The sequence below is a fragment of the Orycteropus afer genome, unplaced genomic scaffold (assembly GCF_000298275.1).
Source record: "Orycteropus afer afer isolate SDZICR_OR568_19922 unplaced genomic scaffold, OryAfe1.0 scaffold00056, whole genome shotgun sequence".
NCBI lineage: Eukaryota > Metazoa > Chordata > Mammalia > Tubulidentata > Orycteropodidae > Orycteropus > Orycteropus afer.
Window position 1 is genome coordinate 6195595 of NW_006921643.1, and position 20631 is coordinate 6216225.

General features: G+C 39.4%; 1 protein-coding gene across 1 annotated transcript in view; it reads left to right on the forward strand.

The window, feature by feature from the left end:
• Positions 1-12576: 12576 nt before the first annotated feature.
• LOC103195433 (ankyrin repeat and KH domain-containing protein 1) overlaps positions 12577-20631 on the forward strand; it is a 173635-nt gene continuing 165580 nt past the window's right edge. Inside the window, exon 1 of the mRNA XM_042780711.1 lies at positions 12577-12867. Within this exon, the coding sequence (XP_042636645.1) occupies positions 12577-12867 (291 nt within the window). The remainder of the gene's footprint in view (positions 12868-20631) is intronic.

Below are 20631 nucleotides of genomic sequence, written 5' to 3' on the forward strand. Positions count from 1 at the left end.
TGGGTGAAAGCCTCTCAACCTTGGGGTCCAGCTCTGCCTCCTGCTCCCGGCCCACTGGAGCTAGAGGCATTTCTTCACTTAGCTGCTGGCTGCTGAGGCTGAGAAGCCCCAAGTTTGACAAGTAAAAAGGCACAGTCCTGATATTACCAAACACACGGCAGGCCATTAACTTAAGTCCATTGTAAGTCCCAAGGTTGGCAGAGCATAGCAGGCTGCTGAGCAATGACATGGCTACATGTAGGGTCCAAGAGTGCCACAGGCTAGAGACCATCCCCAAAGTTTCTCCTTATATACAGGAAGCAGACCACATACCCAAAAGCAGATACTCAGCTGCTTGTGGTAGGTCCCACCATGGAGTTGATTGCCAATCTCATCATGGGGAATAACTACCCCCAGCTGCCCAGCCACTCAACCAGGCCCAGCCAGGTTGACACACAAACATAACTACCATATATGTTGTTGTTATTTGCTAGTGAGTTGGACCTGACTCATAGCGACCCCTCCTTGGGTTTCCAAGGCAGTATCACTATGGAAGTAGAATGCCCCATCTTCCTTCAGAGGAGTGGCTGGTGGGTTTGAACCTCCAGCCTTCTGGTTAGCAGTCAAGTGCTTTAGGTACTATGTTACCAGAGCTCCCAACTACTACATATATACATATATATATATATGAATATGTATATACACACACACATACATGCATATATGGCATACATTAAGGTTCACTCTTTCTAAAGTTCTATAGATTTTGACAAATACACAGTGTTATGTATTCACCATTACAGTATCATACAGAATAGTTTTACCATCCTAAAAAAATCCTCTGTGCTTCACCAATTCAACCCTCCCCTGACACTAAGGCCCTGGCAACCACTGATTTGTTTACCATCTTTAGTTTGGACTTTTCTAGAATATATAGTTAGAATCATACACTATATAATCTTTACAGACTGGCTTCTTCTACTTAGCAGTATGCATTTAAGATTTATGCATTGCTTGATATCTCATTCCTTATTATTGCTTAATACTATTCCATTGTATGGCTACACTGTAGTTTGTTTATCCACTCACCTATTGGAGGATATCTTGGTTGCTTCCAGTTTTGGGCAAGTGTGAATAATGCCAGTATAAACATCCATGTGCAGGATTTTGTGTGGACACAAATTTTGAATACCTAGAAGTGTAATTGCTGGACTGTATGGGAAGACTATGTTTAGCTTTAAGAAACTGCCACACTATATTCTAAAGTGGCTGGACCATTTGAAAGTTCTGTTGCTTTGAATCCTTACCAGCAATTGGTACTGTGAGGGTTTTTTGTTTTGTTTTGTTACTATTCTAATAGGTAGAAGGAGTTCTGGTGGTATAATGATTAAAGCATTGGGCTGCTAATCAAAAGGTTGGAGGTTCAGATCCAACAGCTGCTCCATGGGAAAAAGAGAATTCAGTCTGCTTGGGTAAAGATTTACAGCCTTGGAAACTCCATGAGGTAGTACTACTCTATCCTAAAGGGTTACTGTTGTTGTTGTTGTTATATGCTGTCGAGTCGGCCCCGACTCATAGCGACCCCTCCTTGGGTTTCCGAGGCAGTATCACTACGGAAGTAGGATTGCCCAACTAGGAGTTGAAATTAACTAGATGGCAATGGGTAACAGGAAGAAATAAACTTTTAAAGAAATCTTGATACATAATACTATATTTCTCTTCAGAAAGTTTGTATCAATTTATCTGCTATAACTTGTTATCCATCCTTTGTCCTACTGTGGCGGCTTGTGGTGGTATATAACAACTTTTATTATACTACTAGATTCCTTTAATCTCAACATTTAATCCTACACCAAGTCTTGCTGATTCTTTTTGCTTAATGATTGTTCTTTTTTCTCTATTCTGATAGTCCCTAATCCAAGCCTTCATTACCTCACACCTGGACTATTAGCAACAGAAAGACTGCTTGTTTCTCAGATTCTAGTATCTACTTGTTCTTAGGCAACATTACACCATGCAGCCAAACAACAACCAAAACTTGTAATCTCCCTTTAGCAATTATCTTGGTAACTTTGTTTCCCAAGAATCTATGGTGGTTAGCCTATTGAGCCAAATCTGCAGCTCCTAGTCTAGCATCCAACGTTTTAAAAATCAGATTCTCTTTAATTCTATCCGATCTCTCTGCACTCAGTCTTTTTTTTTTTTTTTCTTCTTTTTTATCATTCTTACACACATTTTGAAAACTTTAAATTCCTTGTCATTATCCTGTAATTTACCATTTGGAATGCTTTTCCTCTTCTATTTCCCTCAGTCAATCTTCTCGTTCAAAATGCTCCTAATCCAAGCTCTTCCCTAAATACCTCATTCCATTTTGATTACTCTTACTTCATATCTCAATATTTCTGTAAAAGAAATTTATTTTATGTTGTCTTAAGACGGTTTTCTTTTTATTCTAGCTATTTATAAATAAATAAATAAATAAATAAATAAATAAATAAATAAATATCAAGGTAATTGAAAGGAAATGCATTAAATGCTTCTGCTTCTTTTGTTTTCTCTAAAGCTCTTGACACAATATCATGCACACAGCAAGATAAGAGTAAATGTTTGTTGAGGGAACAGATGAAAAATTTCAAACTTATTTGTAACGATATTTTATTTAATTGTTATTACACCAAAGGTGTATGTTTACTGTGGGAAGACAAAAAAAAAAAAAAAGAAAGAAAAAGAAAAGCCTAGGAAATAAAAATATTCAAAATTAGGAAAAGAGTTTTTTCAAATCTCTGTATAACTCTCCTACCCAGAAATAATTATTATCAACATCTTGGTATACATGTGACCAAGTTTTTTTTATGCATGTACGATATTTGATTCGAAGTGATGACTATGTTTTGGGATATGAAATGCCTCTGAAGTGATGTACCTCTAAAGTGTACCTCTTGAGGTCGAACGGTCTGAGAGCATAGTGTCATGCACAGGCATGCCAGTCACCTGAAGTAGAGTTCACATTTCTGATTCCTAGCTCAGGAAGCCTGCCACCAGATCCTACTTGCTTTCAGAAACCCTAAGGCATATTCTCCTTGACATGCTCTTTATCATTCAAGAAATTAAGGAATCCTAGCAGAGTCCCAAGGAAGAAGGTGAATATTAAATAACTGTTTCCTCGTGTCTTCTTTGTTGAGAACCTGTGTAATTCTACCACAATAGGTATTTAGTATCCATCAAGTTTAGAATTTGGAAAAAACAAAACAAAACAACCCAACTATTCCAAGCACTAAAGTTATATAACCAAAAGGTACACCATTATTTACTTGCCTCATTCTTTTACATAGGTGACAAGGATGGAACTTCTAGTGGACAAAGAGGCATTTTTTGTGTGTGTGTGTATGCGTATGTATTTCCCTTTTTTCGGGATGAGTGGGTACAGAAGAAGACTAAACTCTCGGAAGTTTTCTGAATACTTTGGTATATTCTTAGGCTACATGGTAGAGGTAGTCCAGTTATATATAGATATAGCTCTGTTTTTACAAATGTCTACCTCCTAGACTGCTAGATATTTTGAAGGTGTATTCAATGGTAGCTAAAACAAGTGGCAGCCTTGAGTTTTGTTGCAGTTTAATGGTGCTTTAATTAAATTAACATGTACCCAGCACTTTAGGGAGAGAGTGAGTTACATTAAACATGGTAACATTTTTTGTTAATAACCAAAAACAAAACAAAACAAAAACATAACAATCTAAATGTCCAAAATTGTATGACTGGCTAAATTATGATATACACAATCAACAAGTTACTATGAAAGTGGAAAAAAAAAAAAGTAATGGAGTAGCCCCGGGGGGGGGGGAGTTAAAAAAGGCAAGGTGCAGAAGTATATATGATATGCTGCCATTTGTGTTAAAAAGAGAAAAAAAATTAATATGTATGAAATTGTTCATAATGCATAAAATCTGTAGAAGACTATTTTTAAAGCTAGTAATTTGTTTTGACCAAGAGGAGAGGATCTGGGTGTCTAATGGACAAAGTAAAATGATTCTTTTCACTGTACAGTTTTTTTTATTCTTTTTGAAATTTGAACCATGTGAATGTATACAGATTTCATATTGTATAAATTGCATTGACCTAGGAAACTAACAATATGATTAGAGAAACCAGAAAATAATCTGGTCTTACATTAAATGTTTCCAGCTATTACAAGAAGAGAGAGATATATTTGCTGATAGGGATAACTCCACCTAGAGTGCTAATTAGGAGACACATGTTGTAGTTGTTGTTAGGTGCTATCGACTCAGCTCTGACTCATAATGGCCCTATGTACAACAGAAAGGAACAATGCTCTGTCTTTTGTCATCCTCACAATCCTTGCTATACCTGGGCCCATCACTGCAGGCACTGTGTCAATCCATCTTGTTAAGGGTCTTCCCCTTTTCTCCTGACCCTCCACTTTACTAGGCATGATATTCTTCTTCAAGGAATGGTCCCTTCTGACAACATGACCAAAGTAGGTGAGATGAGGTCTGGCCATTCTTGCTACATTTCTTCCAGGACAGATTTGTTCACTCTTCTGGAAGACCATGGTACTTGCAGTATTCTTTGCCAATATCACCACTGTTTTGGTTACCTAGTGAAGCTCTGACAGGAATATATACCACAAATGGGATGGCTTTAACAAACAGGAGTTTATTCTCTTACAGTTCAGGAGGCTAAAAGTCCAAGTTCAAAGTGCCGGGCTCTAGGGGCTGGGTGAAAGCCCCTCGACCTTGGCTTCAGTTCTGCCTCTGGCTCCCAGCCCACTGAAGCTGGAGGCTTTCTTCACTCAAGCAGCTGCTGGCTGCTGAGGCAGACAAACCCAAAGTCAACAAGTAAACAGGCACAGTCCCGATGTTACCAAACTACATGACAGGCCATTAAATCAAGTCCACTGAAAGTTCCAAGATGAGCAGAGTATGGCAGGCTTCTGAGTGAAGACTCAGCTACATGCAGGGTTCAAGTGTGCCAAAAAGCTAGAGACTATATATTCTCAAGCTTTCTCCTTACATACGGGAAGCAGATCACATCCCTATGGCAGCTACTCAGCTGCTCACAGTAGATTCTACCATGGAGTTAATTACTAGTCTCATCATGGGGAATACTATATCCAGCTGCTCAGCCACTCAACCAGGCCCAGCCAAGTTGACACACAACCTTAGCTACCACAACCACTCAAAAGCATCAACTCTTCTTCAGTCTTCCTTATACATTGTCCAGCTTCACTGCATATGAAGCAATTGAAAATGCCATAACTTGGGTTAGGCGCACCTTAGTCTTCAAAGGGACATCTTTGCTCATCAGTACTTTAAAAAGGTCTTTTGCAGATTTGCCCCCCTACAATATGACATCTGATTTTTTGACTGCTGCTTCCATTGGTGTTGATTATGGATCCAAGTAATATGTGATCTTTGACAACTTCAATCTTTTCTCCATTTATCGTGTTGCTGCTTATTGGTTCAGATGAGTAAATGCTTCTAGAGCAGCATCCATTTATTGAAACATCTCAATGGGTATTGCATCAATTCTCAAAGCATTGGTTTTTTGCCTATTCCTTTAGTGCAGCTTCAACTTCTTACTTCAGTACCATTGGGCCATGATCATATGCCACCTCCTGAAATAGTTGAACACAGACCATTTTTTTTTTTTTCTGTACACTGACTCTGTGTATTCCTTCTATATTCTTTTGATGCTTCCTGCATTGTTCAATATTTTGCCCATAGAACCTTTCAATACTGCAACTGAAGGCTTGATTTTTTTCTTCAGTTCTTTCAGCTTGAGAAATGTCAAGCATGTTCTTCCCTTTTGGTTTTCTAACTCCCAGTCTTTGCACATTTCATCATAATAGACTTTGTCTTCTTGAGCTGCTCTTTAAAATCTTCTGTTCAGCCCTTTTGTCATTTCTTTCATTTGCTTTAGCTACTCTCCATTCAAGGGCAAGTTTCAGAGTCTCTTCTGATATCCATTTTGGTCTTTTCTTCCTTTCCTGTCTTTTTAATGACCTTTTGCTTTATTCATAGATGATATTCTTGATGTCATTCCACAATTCATCTGGTTTTCAGTCATTGGTGTTCCACGTATCAAATATGTTCTTCAGATGGTCTCTAAATTCAGGTGGGATACAATCAAGGTTATATTTTGGCTCTCCTGGACTTGTTTTAATTTTCTGCAGCTTCAATTTGAACTTGCTAATGAACAACTGATGGTCTGTTCTACAGTCAGCCCCTGGCCTTGTTTTGGCTGAAGATATTGAGCTTCTCCATTGCCTCTTTCCACAGATGTAGTTGGTCTGATGCCTGTGTATTCTGTCTGGTGAGGTCCACATGTATAGCTGCCATTTTTGTTGCTGAAAAAAGGTATCTGCAATGAATAATTCTATCATGCGAACTCAGTGTCATTTCTGTCACCAAGGCCATATATTCCAACTACCAGTGATCCTTCTTTGCTTCCAACTTTTGCATTCCAATCACCAATAATCATCAATACATCCTGATTGCATGTGTAGTCAATTTCAGACTGCAGAAGTTGGTAAAAATCATCAATTTCCTAGTCTTTAGCTTTAGTGGTTGGTGCATAAATCTGAATAATAGTAGTATTAACTGGTCTTCCTCATAGGTGTATGGATATTATTCTATCACTGACAGCATTGTATTTCACAAGAGATCTTTTTTAAAAAATTGTGTGTGTGTGTGTGTGTGTGTGTGTGATTTGGGTGAAAGTTTACAGAGAAAATTCATTTTCCATACAGCAGTTCGTACATTTTGTTTCATGACATTGACTGCAATTCCCCACAATGTAACAGCTCTCTTCCCACTTCTTCCCTGTAGTTACCTCTTCCCTGTGTCCTTCTTTCTTATGCATTCCTGCCCCCTGAGCTATCTCCCTGTGCAAATACTGTCTTTCTGTTCTCCTGTGATTGATCGTTCTAAGGGTATCTACTGGATGTAAATGTTCACCCTATATGCCTGTCTATTGTTTGCCTGGAAGCGTCGAGAGTGAGTTCAATTCCAGACCTGAAGGGTAACTAGGGACCATAGTTTTGAGGGTCTCACCAGCCTCTATCAGACCAGTCAACCTGGTCTTTTTTATGATTTTGAGTTTTGTTCCACATTGTTCATCCACTCTGTCCCGGATGTCTTGCACTGATTTCAGGACAGATCTTGAAACATGCTTTGTGATGATGAATGCCATGCCATTCCTCTTTAATTTGTCATGCCTGGCATAGTAGATCATATGGTTATCTGATTCAAAATGACCAAATCCAGTCCATTTCAGCTCACTAATGCCTAAAATATCAATCTTTATGCATTCCATTTCATTTTTGACAACTTCCAATTTTCCTACATTCATACTTCTTACATTCCATGCTCTGCTTATTAATGGATGTTTGCAGCTATTTCTTCCCATTTTGAGTCATCCCCCATCAGCAAGTGGAGGTCCCAAAAGCTTTACTCCATTCCCATCATTAAGGTCGACTCTACTTTTAGGTAGCAGCTCTTCCCCAGTTGTATTTTGAGTGCCTTCTGAACTGAGGGCCTCATCTTCCAGAACTATGTCAGACAATGTTTTCAGGGCTAGTCACAAAATTCTTCAGTAATATATCAGACATTGTTTCACTGCTATTCATAACATTTTCACTGGCCAATTTTTTGAGAAGTAGATGGCCCTTTCCTTCTTCCCAGTCTGTTTTAGTCTTGGAGCTCAGCTGAAATTTGTCTACCATGGTTCACCCTGCTGGCATAGCTTCCAGCCTTACAATAACATGCAAGCCACAACAGTATGCCAAACTGAAAGACAAGTGGTAGAGGAGGTTAACAAGAAGGACCTAATGGCTGGAGTTTGTTTACCTGGTTGATGAAGTTCCTCTGCTTTTGAGAGTATGATTGAAACAATAAGATTGTATGAAGAGCAGAAAAAAATTCAAATCACAAGCTTTCTCTACTCTGGCCTTATAACATGGGTAATTTATTCAACTTTTTCTGAAGCTTCAATTTCCTCATTTGTAAAATGGCTGAAATCTTAATAGGGTTATTATAAAGATTAAATGACATAACATCCGAGAACTGCAGATTTATTAGTTTACTTCTCCTTCTTTCCTTAAATAAACCAGAAAAACCAAACTCACTGCCATTGAGTTGATTCTGACTCATAGCAACCCCCATTGGGTTTTCAAGGTGGTAAATCTTTATGGAAGTAGATATCTCATCTTCTTTCCACAGACTGGCTAGTGGTTTGAGCTGCCAACCTTCTGGTTAGTAGTCAGATAACTTATGCACTATGCCACCAGAGCTCCTCTTTCTTTATATAGATGGGCTGAAATCAGATGGATTGCCATGCATAAATCAAATCTTGAGAAAATGCAGGTTGCATGGAACTACATGTAGCTAAAATTCCTCTATTTATGATTAGTTTGTCAATCTCCTATTTCTTATGAGGGTAAAGACTCTTATTACCTCAGAAGTTTTAAAAAACCCTTGGATTAATAATTTCTCTTTTATTCCCCCCACCTTTTCCTCTCCTGTCTAAAAGATGGTCAGAAGGACCATCTAATAATACTCTAATAATATATACTCTATACTAATACTAATATGTACAATACTCATAATATTTCCACTGGTTTTTGTGCCAAGGTACATTCTCTTCTAATGCTCATTTTTGGCAAATATATTTTTAAAGGGGATTTTGTTCTCTACCACCGATTCAGCACTTGAAATTCAGTGTATTACTTTTCTTTCAGTAGTAAATAACATCTTAAAATACAATATATTATTTGTGTACTGGTTTTGTAATAAAAGGTCACCCACTAAAGCACATTAACATTTATTGATATTTTATATTGAATATATTGAGTGTGGTTCTATATATATTCAAATATATTACTTTATATGGTAGTGATCTGTCACTCAATTAGTTTTCACAATTGTAAAAAAGGAATTTGGTAAATATGGAAATATTAAATCATATTTAATACAGACTCTATATGTTGTTGTTGTTGTTGTTAGGTGCTGTCAAGTTGGCTCTGACTCATAGTGACCCTGTGTACCACAGAACAAAACACTGCCTGGTCTTGCTCCAGCCTCACAATCCTTGCTATACCTAAGCCCACGGTTGTAGCCATCGTATCAATTCATCTTACTGAGGGCTTTCCTCTTTTCACTGATGACTTTACCATGCATGAATTTGGAAGACAGCTACCTGGCCAACTGACTGGAAGAGATCATCTAATTTGGAAGACAGACTCCATATAACAGTCAGCAAAATCTCAGAGATTGGGAGTTCCTAAACTGTCAAACTGCTGACAACAGATATTTCAGATAAAGGTCCAGGTGAAACAAAGATTATTGCTCAATTATATTTTCATGGCTATATTCAGGGCTGGTTGGTAGGTATTGAATGTTGTTGTTGTTGTTATGTGCCGTCGAGTCGGCCCTGACTCATAGCGACCCCTCCTTGAGTTTCCGAGGCAGTATCACTACGGAAGTAGGATTGCCCAACCTTCCTTCCGAGGAGGTATTGAATAGAGAATGCATTTTTCCTTCTCAAATAGCCTGGAAAAAAATGTGTATTCTCAGATTTCCTTTTCTTCTGTTCTTGAGATTCAGTACATTTGTTTAAAGAATTTAATGAATTTATTCAGGGAATTGCATCAGAAATTATTTTTGTATTAGAGGTAGGAATGATAAATAGTTCCTTTGTAATGTTGCACCAGTCAATACCTGTTTTTGCCTAAGGATGTATCCATACCAATTCTGGATAATCCAGCTTTGAAGTGGGTTGGGCAGTGCTGAGCTTCTTTTGTTGGTGCTATTAGTTTGGGCTGTGACCTAGTCACACATGCTTTGAAAACTTAAACAACACTGAGTATGTGAGCTAATTAAGCTCCACAAATGCTAACTAAAGTCAAGGCATATGACATTTACATCTAAATAGTTCTCTACAACAGGTACAAGGCTTTTTAATTTTTTCCTCCATTTTATACAACTCATTTATTATTTAGAAAGAACATTTACCTAATATGTTCTGGGATCATAGAAAACGGCATCCTTCTTTGCAGGTGAAATGCCAAAACAAGCAAACACCAAGGCAAATGTTCATAATCCTCATAATGTACTTTAAACCAATATCATGGCAGAATCAAATTTTAAAGTCATGTTAAAAATACTTATAACCTAATTTTCATCAGTACAAGAGAGGTGAAATGCTAAGTATTGCACAATCCAAACACACAAGCCCTTTGTTAAATTTGCAAGATAGGAGAAGATGCCAAAGCTTTTGTTTTTAGCCAATTTCTGTTATCAGATGGACATTCTCTGGGTCAAAAGACATTTGCCATACAAACTTAATCAAACTCCTTTCTCATCCTCTTTGATCACAGTATTAGTTGGAACATGGCCATTTAAAAATCCCCCCTTTATTGACGGAGATATATATAGAGAGATCCTTAGGGGATCAGACAAGAATTAAAGTTTGGCAAGTATTAAGTGAGGAGGAGAGAGAGAGAGAGGAGGAGGAGAGAGCTAGCAAGCAAGAACTCCTGAAGAACCAAAAACAAACAAACAAACAAACAAACAAACAAATAAAACAATCCCACAAACATCGAGTCGATTCCCACTTATAGCGACCCTACAGCAGAGATTAGGGAGCTCTGGTAGCATAGTGGCTAAGACACTTGCCTGCTAACCAGAAGGCTGGCGGTTCAAACCCACCAGCCACTCCTCGGAAGGAAGGTTGGGCAATCCTACTTCCGTAGTGATACTGCCTCCGAAACCCAAGGAGGGGTCGCTATGAGTCGGGGCCGACTCGACGGCACATAACAACAACAACAACAACATAGCAGAGATTACAGCCTTGGAAGCACTCTTGAGCAATTCTACTCTCTATGTTGTTGTTACGTGCCCTCGAGTCGGACCTGACTCATAGCGACCCCTCCTTGGTTTTTCAAGGCTGTAATCTTTACGGAAGCCGACTGCCTCATCTTTCCTCCTCTAAGCTGCTGGTGGATTCCAACCGCAGACCTTTTGGTTACCAGCCTAATGCTTTAACCATTGCAACACCAGAACTCCTCCTGAAGGAAGAGGAGGCAGTAACTAACAAAAACGAGTCCACGATAAGTCTGGCCCTTTGTTAAGCGCCTTAGATCGTCTAATTTATTAATAGAAACCTAATGAGAAAGTACTAATATTACCCCTATTTTACAGATTTAGGAACTGAAGGTCACAGAGATTAACCGAACGCCCCGAGATCACAAAGCAAGTTAAGTGGCGGCGCGAGATCACAAAGCAAGTTAAGTGGCGGCACCAGAACTTGAAACTGCGCCGCAACACACTCTTAACCAAGCCGGTGTTCTGATTCTGAGCGCTGTTTGCCGCCTTCCAGCTTTCCTTCGTGGGACAGTTCCCCTAACTGAGGGACGGCGCTGTCCAGCCTTCACTCCAGTTGCCTTCCACATGCGAGAGAACGTGGCCCCGCGGGCCGATCGCGCCAGGAGATTGTGAACTGCCGCGCCCAGCCACGTCCCCGCGCGCCGGCGCGCCAAATCGCTTCAGGGGCGCCCTCGCGCCCCCTCTCAGCTTGCACTCTCAGTTCAAATGCGAAAGGCAGGAGGTGCCAAGCAGGAACTGCCCTTTGCCTGTTCAATTTCGCTCCCCTGCAGCTCAGTGCCCCCTACTCCCACCCAAAACGCCTGAGGCTGGGAGGTTGTATTGCCTCACCTGTCCCAGAGGTGTGACTGCTCCTAGTAACTGACGCTAGGTTCCTCCAATCAGGGAATGGCAGGAAGGTGGAGCCTAGCTGAGACTGATTGCTTTTCTCCTCCAATCCGCGTGCAGTAACTCTCCGGCCATAGGCTCAGCGCCTGGCGGAGAGCGACAGGTGGGAGCTGCGTTAGCTCAGCGCCACTTAAATCCTTGACATAGAAGCTTCTCCAAGCACAGGGTGAATTCTAGTCCAAATTTTACCATTTCTTGGGAGTCATCACTTTAGCTGTCATTTAAATAAAAAATGGAAATTCCCCAACCCTTTCCCGTCACCTCAGATGTAGGCGGGATGAATGGTCCCCATACCAGCCAATTGTACCACGCGACGTCCTGTGACAAAGTGACCGACACTTTAGAGCGCCAATGAATTCTCCCATTGTTAGGGGTCACTATGACTGACCACAAGGCCAACTAATCCACTTTAAGGTCGTGACGCGATAGTCACAGAAGCTGACCAATAGACAGAGAAAAAGACCGGAAGCAGAGCGTGGGGAGTAGGAGGCGGGTGTTCGCAACCGCCTCGGCCCGCGCGGGTCAACGCAGCTTGGGGGCCGCGAGCCAGCGAGCGGCGCGTGACGAAGAGCATGAGCGACGGGTGACCTTGGCCAATGATCTGCAGCCCCCAAGGAGCTGCAACCAGTGGCGAGTGGGAGGGCGGGAGGCAGCAGGTTAGGCAGTGAGAAGTTAGTGGCGCTGCTGGGACAGGGAGGGGGGGGCAGGAGAAGCTTCTTCCTCCTGCTGCTCTTCTCGTTCCCGGGATCAGCGGCAGCGGTGGCCGCAAGTGACTCCACGGCGTCTCCGGCTCCGCGCGCGAACCATGCTGACGGACGGCGGAGGCGGCGGCACCTCCTTTGAGGAGGACTTGGACTCGGTGACTCCGCGATCCGCCCCAGCCGGGGCCTCGGAGCCGCCTCCGCCGGGAGGGGTCGGGTTGGGTCTCCGCACTGTGAGACTCTTTGGGGAGGCCGGGCCCGCGCCGGGAGTCGGTGGCGGCAGCAGCAGTGTGGGCGGAGGGGACGCGGCGCTGGATTTCAAGTTGGCGGCTGCAGTGCTAAGGACCGGGGGTGGAGGTGGTGCCTCTGGCAGCGACGAGGACGAGGTGTCCGAGGTACGGCTCCTGAATCTCCGCTTCCCACACAGCATGAGGCAGGAATTCTCTGGGCCAGCACCGCGCCCGGGCCTCCCTCCTGCTTCCCGGATGGAGCAGTTCCCTGACAGCGGGCGGCTCTGTGGCGGTGGTGGCAGCGGTGCGGGCCTAGTGCGCCTTGGGTACTCTGCATCCCGGGACTCGAGCAGGACGGGTTCTCGTCACCATCCGTAGATCCACAATAGAGAGCCCCTTGGTTTCTGAGCTTCGCGCGGGAACAAGGACTCCTCAGGCTACCTCCCGCCCACCCTGCTCGGGAGATTTGGGGGGGGGGGGAGCGGGGCGGGGTCTTGCCAGAGTCCCTGCCCTTGGTACTGAGAACGAGAGCGGGCGAGAGAGAGAGCGAGGGAGCGAGAGAGAGGGAGAGACGGAGGACAGCGATCTAGCTCAAAGAGCGTTTCCACTACACGCTTCTTACCAAAGTTAAGGGGTTAGGCATTTATTTGCCTTATTCCTTGTATATCCCTCACATGTATTTCCCATAGATTTAAGGAGGGTTCTTAGTTTGAGACAGGTGAGTGTTAAGGTGGTTTTTAATCCCGAAAATCACGTGACTCTCGCTCCAGGGACCTTTTATGAAGTTAGTCAGGACCTTTTGTGAAGTTAGAAAATTCCAGTGCTGCTCTGAACTTCAGAAGAAGTGGCTACTCTTCCGAAGCTCAGACTCTTGAGGTTTTTTAGGCTTGGAGAAGGTGAAGCACCCTGTGAACTCCTTTTCTCGTGCAGTGAGGCAAATTAGTTGTCAGGTCCTTTATTTCTTCTAATGTGTATACAAGGCCTTTTTAGATCTGAACAACCATATAGTAGATATCTTTTGGGCTATAGGGAAAAAGGAAATAGTTTATATATGTGCTTTTTTTCTTCTTGGCTATGGCTCTGGTAGCACGTGCAGAAAGCATCTGACTGCTAACCAGAAGATTGGTGGTTCAAACCCAATAGCCACTCTGCGGAAGGAATACTGGGCAATCTACTTCGGTAAAGATTTACCGCCTGAGAAACCCAAAGGGGTTCGCTATGAGTCGGAATCGACCGGATGGCAGTGGGTTTGGTTTGGTTTTATGGCTTGGATATGGTACTGTGGTGTAGTGCCGAAGGCATTTGACTGCTAACCAGAAGGCTGGTGGTTCAAACCCACCAGCCACTCCTCTGAAGGAAGGTTGAGCAATCTACTTCCATAGTGATACCGCCTTGGAAACCCAAGGAGGGGTTGCTATGAGTGGATCCCACTCGATGGCAGTGAGTTTGGTTTTCTTTGGTTTGTGCTAGCTATTGTTCTGAGTGTTCAGAGTTTTTGCCCTATTTTGCTTTGAAGATGCCTGGTTCATCTTTGGTGACCAGTCATTTCAGCCTGTGGTCTTGGGTGTTAAAGTACAGGAAATTGTCTGTGTGTTCTCTCATCCTGGCTCTTGTATTTAAGAGGAATAGGGAGAACCTCTATTTGAGGGTTGCAGAAGACAGTGCATTGTCTTATCCTAGGTCTGAGCAGGGGTTCCTTTAGATATAAAACCTGTAACTATTCTGACCTTAACATTTAGCTTTGGAAAAAACAGATGTGCTTTATAAAGGGGGTAGTCCCTTGAATGCTTATATCTTTGAATTTCATTATAAGACAAATAACTTCTAAGCCAATTTGGGATAAGGATTTTATTTGAATAGGAGTTACAGGAAGAGTCTCTAGAGCATACATACTCTTGAGCTTGTGGAAAGCTGCTTTTATCCTTTCAATGAAAATTGATGAGAGATAAACCCAGAACACATGTACTTTTTGCTAGGAAATGTAGTGATGTGGGAGGATATTTTTAGACTCTAAAGATTATGGTCTGTTTTTCTTTGAAACTTGCAAAGGAGAATCTGAAAAGACTTAACTTTGGTCTAAACATGATAGAGAGTGTCCTTGATTTGCTGGACCATTTTTACCTAATTGTCATGGGTGAGATCAAAGATCACTCACTTATTATAAGTAGTATCTTAAATTTCTTCAGAGGCAGAGTGCTACCCAAGTCATAAATCACTAACTCATTGGGCTCATGTATTATATCTGGGAATTGAGCCTTTGGAGTAATCATTTCTTTGGGGCTTGTTCATAGCAGAACACACACATCTGTACGTATATGTTATATATGTTTGCATGTGTTTTATATATATATATATATATAAAATATGACTACATTTTAAGTTTCCATACCATGTGCTTAAAGCTATGGTATCCACACATTTTATTTATTTATTTATTTTGAGGTTTATCATGGAAGTCAAGGAGCTCTGGTAGCACAGTGCCTAAGGCATCTAACTGCTAACCAGAAGGTTGATGGTTCAAATTCATCAGCCACTCCATGGAAGGAAGACTGGGCAGTGTACTTCATAAAGATTTACTGCCTCAGAAACCCAGTGGGGTTTGCTATGAGTCAAAATTGACTTGACGGCAGTGGGTTTGGTTTTTGGTTTATTGTGGAAGTCATATATTTGTGGTTCTTGTATCCAAGAGCTCTGGTGGCATAATGCCTAAGGCATCTGACTGCTAACCAAAAGGCTGGCAGTTCAAACCCACCAGCTATTCCTCGGAAGGAAAATTGGGCAATCTAATTCCATAGTGATACCGCCCCTGAAACCCAAGGAGGGGTCGCTGTGAGTTGGATCTGACTCCACAGCAGTGAGTTTTTTTTTCACTGTATACTGTAAGGACCTCTTTTCTATTCATTATCAGAGCTGAGAAAAACCAAGCTGCTTTCCTGTGTTGGCCAAGTGAAAAGGCCTTTTAGAGTGAGGAAGGGACTTGAATCTTTTTATAAATGTTTTTTTTTTTTAGTATTAGAATTATGCTACCTCAGGGAAACACTGGGATAAATATCTTCTGTACTTCTTCAAGCATGCTGAGCAAGCTCCTTAGCTTTCTAGGTTCTTGAATAGAAGAGTCAGAATTTGCATTGGATTCTGTTGAAATGTACTCATTGTTCAGAAGACAAATGAGGTTGAAAAGTATAAAACCAGTTTTTAAAAGCTACTTTTTGGATTGTAGCTTTTTTAAAGCAAATCAAAAGAGAAACAAAATTCTTAAAGGAGTTTGATGAGGCTTATGATTTTTAAATTTTTCTGTCATAAGAATGTACACATATACATATATATGCATGTGTGACATTCTTCTTTTAAAATTATTATGAAAGTAACATAGTCTCATAAAAAATTCAACACTGTAGGTATTAGGTATAAGGGGAAAGTAAAAGTTCTCTTTCCCACCACACACTGATCTTTCAAATTTCATTCTTCAGAAGTAACAACCACTATTAAAATTTTTATATGTTTCAGTAAAAATTCTAGGTCTGAATAAGGCTTTGCTGGCACAATGGTTAAAGCATTTGCCTGATAACCAAAAGGTTGGCAGTTTGAACCTGTCAGCCTTCCTATGGGAGAAATATGAGGCAGGATGCTTCCCTAAAGATTTATAGCCTTGAAAGCCCTGTGGGGCGGGGCATCTACTCTGCCCTATAGGGTCACTATGAGTCAGAATCTACTCAATGGCAATGGTTTGGTTTGGTTTTTTTATGTAAGGCTATATATATATATATATATATATGTATCTGTGTATATGTTCATATATATACACTTTAAAGACATCAAGTTAGAAAGCAGAGTAGCTTTAAGTGATACTGAGATTTTTTTCTTATCTTGAGGCAGGTGCCATATTTACCATTATATAAAAGAACACAGGAATTGTCTGTAGCTCTGAAATTAGCAAAACATAGGGAATTTTCTTTTTTCATCAAAATTATAGTTTAAAAGCACAGGCCATACAGAAGTCCCACTGATTTTTTCCACCAGTAGGGGAGGTAGACAATTTCTTTTGGGGTTACTTATGATCTATAATCTATAGCAGAATTTCTCAACAGCAACACTATTGACATTTTGGGTCAGGTAATTGTTGCTAATAACTGTGTATTAGCAGCGTCCTTGGCCTCTACCTACTAGATACCAGTAGCCCCTACCCATTTGTGACAAGCAAAAATGTCTACAGGCATTGACAGATGCCCTGTGGGGGCAAAAATCACCTTGGTTAAGAACCTCTGGTCTAGAGGCCACTCTTGTCTTTAAGGATGGCAATTTTGTCATGAATACCCTGTATTCAAACTTCAGGTAAACAAGGTGAGTCACTGCTTTTAATAGCATTTCAGGGCTTACACTCAGCCTGAACCAGGGAGGAATAGAAAGAGGGTGCTGGAAAGTTTAATGTAAAACTAACATGTACTTCTGTAAATTTTCTATGGTAAATTTATCATTTTTTGGAGCTTTCACTTCAAATATTTTATTACATTTGAAAAGTTCTGTTATTGTCCATGAAAATTAACTTTTAAAAACTTATGGGGATTTTTAATTTATTCTAGATAGAAAGGACTTTATGATCAGTAGGAAAAAAGGACATATGACTTTGTATTCTGGTGGGCAAATTTTGGAGACATTGGAAATGTTTATTGAAGAGAAAGTGTTACATGTTATTACTGTAACAATTGTTTTATACTGAGTAACTATCTGCTTGACATAGATTTCATTTTGTAAAGTCTTAGGGCTTTACATATAAAATGATGTGTTGATGAGTATGATTATATGAATGGTAGATCAATGCAGTTTTGTTAGGTATGAGTGGAAGAAAACCTTATTGTGAAACTTGAAGTGTGAGTTTTTTTTGGTTATTACTTAGTATGTATTTCAATAGGTGATTATATTCATATATTTCATAAGTCAGAGTAATATAAAGAGATACTATGAAAAAAAGTCTTGCTCTTATCTTTGCTTCCACCTATCTTGCCCTCCACACTTTTATTGTTTTATGTATGCTTTCAAAAAGTTTACATGAAAATACAAGTATACATTTTCCCATTCTTACACAAAGTGTAACATGCTATTCATGTGAGTTTTTTTTTTAAAGTGGTAAATTTGAGAGAGGTTTAGATTTAAAAAAAAAAATCAAGGATAAAATATGTTAGAATGAAGTGAGGAGGTGAGTTTAAGCACATTTCTGTCTGAGCTTATCTGATAGTAGGGTGATGATGGACTTGATAACTTCTGAAAATCAATTTTGTCCTTTTGATTCTGTAATAGATAAGATAAATAAAATACTGGTTTAAAGTAAAGGAAAGGAGTTTTTAAAAAGTATGTCTTGAATTGGCAAGTAAAAAATAAGTTAATATATTTATATATACATATATATATATATATATATATACATACATATACATATATATATATATAGTGCCAAATTTACCATCCCTTAGAACAAAATTATAAGAAATAAAATCATATGTGTGTGTGTGTGTATATATATATGTGTATACATATATATGTGTATATATACATATGTACATATTTATATATGTATACACATATATTTATCTACTTTTACTCACTGTGAATGAACTATTTCAGTATTTCTTTTTTGGACTTTGTTGATCACATTTTCCCTTCTGTTGCTTTTCTGTAGAGTGATAGAATCTTGGTGATAATTCTATCTCATCTCATTTTTAGGTAACTGCTACCATTTATTGAATGCTTATTATATGCCAGTACCGTACTAGCTACTTTCGTTTTTTTATTTAATCGTTTCAACACCCCTTTGAGGTAGGTATTTTCTACATTTTTATAGATGAATAAATGTAGACTCAGAGAAATGATAATAAGTCCAAAGAGACAACACAGCTAGTAAGTGGTGAAGCTGGCATTTGAATCTAGTACTGAATCCAGAGCCCATGCTACTATTTTACTTCTTCAGATTAAGAAACAGGTAAAAGTTTTTGGTTACTCGATGCTGTTTTTCTAATAAATGCTTACTTAGTCCCTATTGAAATTTTCATAAATCTAAAGTGAAATGAGAAAAGTAAGGACAATGTAATGAATTTCTCATAAAACTATTTTCTTTACTTTTTATATTTTGATATAGTGCCCTGCCTGTTTTTAGAAAAATTACAAATAAATAAATAAATAAAAATACCCATATTTGACAGGATATCAAATTGGAAACTTAATGTCAGGACCATGGTGGTGAAGCATCAAAAGTCTGAAAACCATTGAGCTAAGTGACTTTCCTAGGATCATACTGCTAATTTATAGGAGTCAGGACTAGAAAATAGGTGATTTGACTCCCATTGTAGATACCTTACCTGCTAGATTTTGCTTGCTGATTTTCTTCTGATGTGTTATAGCAATGAATTTAATTAGTTGCTTAAGAAATGCCTGTCTCAAAACTAGCATATGATTCATGATTGACCTTTTTGGGAAAGTTTTGTACTATTTAATGACAGCCATGTAGATCAGCATATTAAGAAAGCAGTCAAAGATACAGCATTGAGTATAATAAGGGTACTAGTGTCTTATAATTATTATAATAATTTTATAATTGAAATTTATTTGAAAAGTTCAGACTGTCATTATTCATCTTAAAAGGATTAAGAAATCATTTCACTGCTACAAAAAGGCTCAACTTTGCTTCCTTAGCCAATATAGGAGACATTGGTTTTGCAATATTGTTACACTCAAATTAGTTTGTAAAAATTAGTATCTCTGTGCTATTCTTTGGTAGTTCCTGACAGTTCCCAGTTCCTATGAATGAAGGTCATTTGCCTTATGATTATTGATTGGCTTACCTTTATTCCAGTCCAGCCTTACTAAAATCGAGAAGAAAGTTAAGTTGCATATAAGATTTTCTTATTTGCTAGACTGAAATTTAGCAACTATTTTTTAAAGAACACATTTTGCTCAAACCTTCCTCTCCCCACTATACATACTTCTGTTCAAAAGTTTTCACTTACTGAATGGATGCTGTTTTCTGTAGTACAAAGGGTGTTTTTTTTTTGTTTGTTTGTTTTGTTTTTTAAGTAGATATCCCACTATACCCTATTGGTTTGATGCACCTGAATTTCTTTGCAATCTTAAATAAGGAAAGGAAGTGTACTCCCAGGGATTAGCCCATAGAATCAGAATTAAACAGGAGAACAGTATATTAAGTTGCCAGGGTGAGTTTGATGTGTTTTAATAGTTTGTAATGAGGACGGTTAGCTTGAACACAAGTTTTAGCACAAATGTTTTGAATACTAGCAAATCAAAGGATTTGAGCTTGACAAATTATTAGAAAGCATCTATAACAGGGAGACTGCATGAACATTCATTGATACCCTCCCTGAAGCCATTGAACCCAGTTTATGTGGAATGCTAGGAGTAGATGATTCTAGAATATATTCTTTATTCTTTCCTTGTTTGTGCTCACGTTGACTAGTTTGTGAATGATCATAATGCTTCATGTGTATATTGATTAAATGCTAGGAAGACTACTTTGTCCTTTATGTGATTAGAAATAAGTTCATTTTTGTTTTGAAAAATTATTTGGATATGGTATTAACCTAGATAAATGAATCTACAATATTTTCTTTAATGACACAGGATTAAGAAAGCTTTCTTGTAAGCATTTTATGGAATCTGAGTAGAAGGTAAAGGTTTGGTCTTATCAGTTGAAACTTTAAATGGTATACTATGAAAGGAATTTAAGCTCTTACTAGCTTCTAATTTATTTTCTTCTAGATGTTTTCTTCTGCTAAATCTGTACATTTTTATTATTGCCTTTTTAAAATTATGAAATTGCTATATTCAGTAACACATGTGAAACTAACCATCATTTTCAAAGAGCAGGTCACAAAAGGCGCAGTAGTCCCATTATGTAAGATACATGCTTCCCCCCCCCCCCCC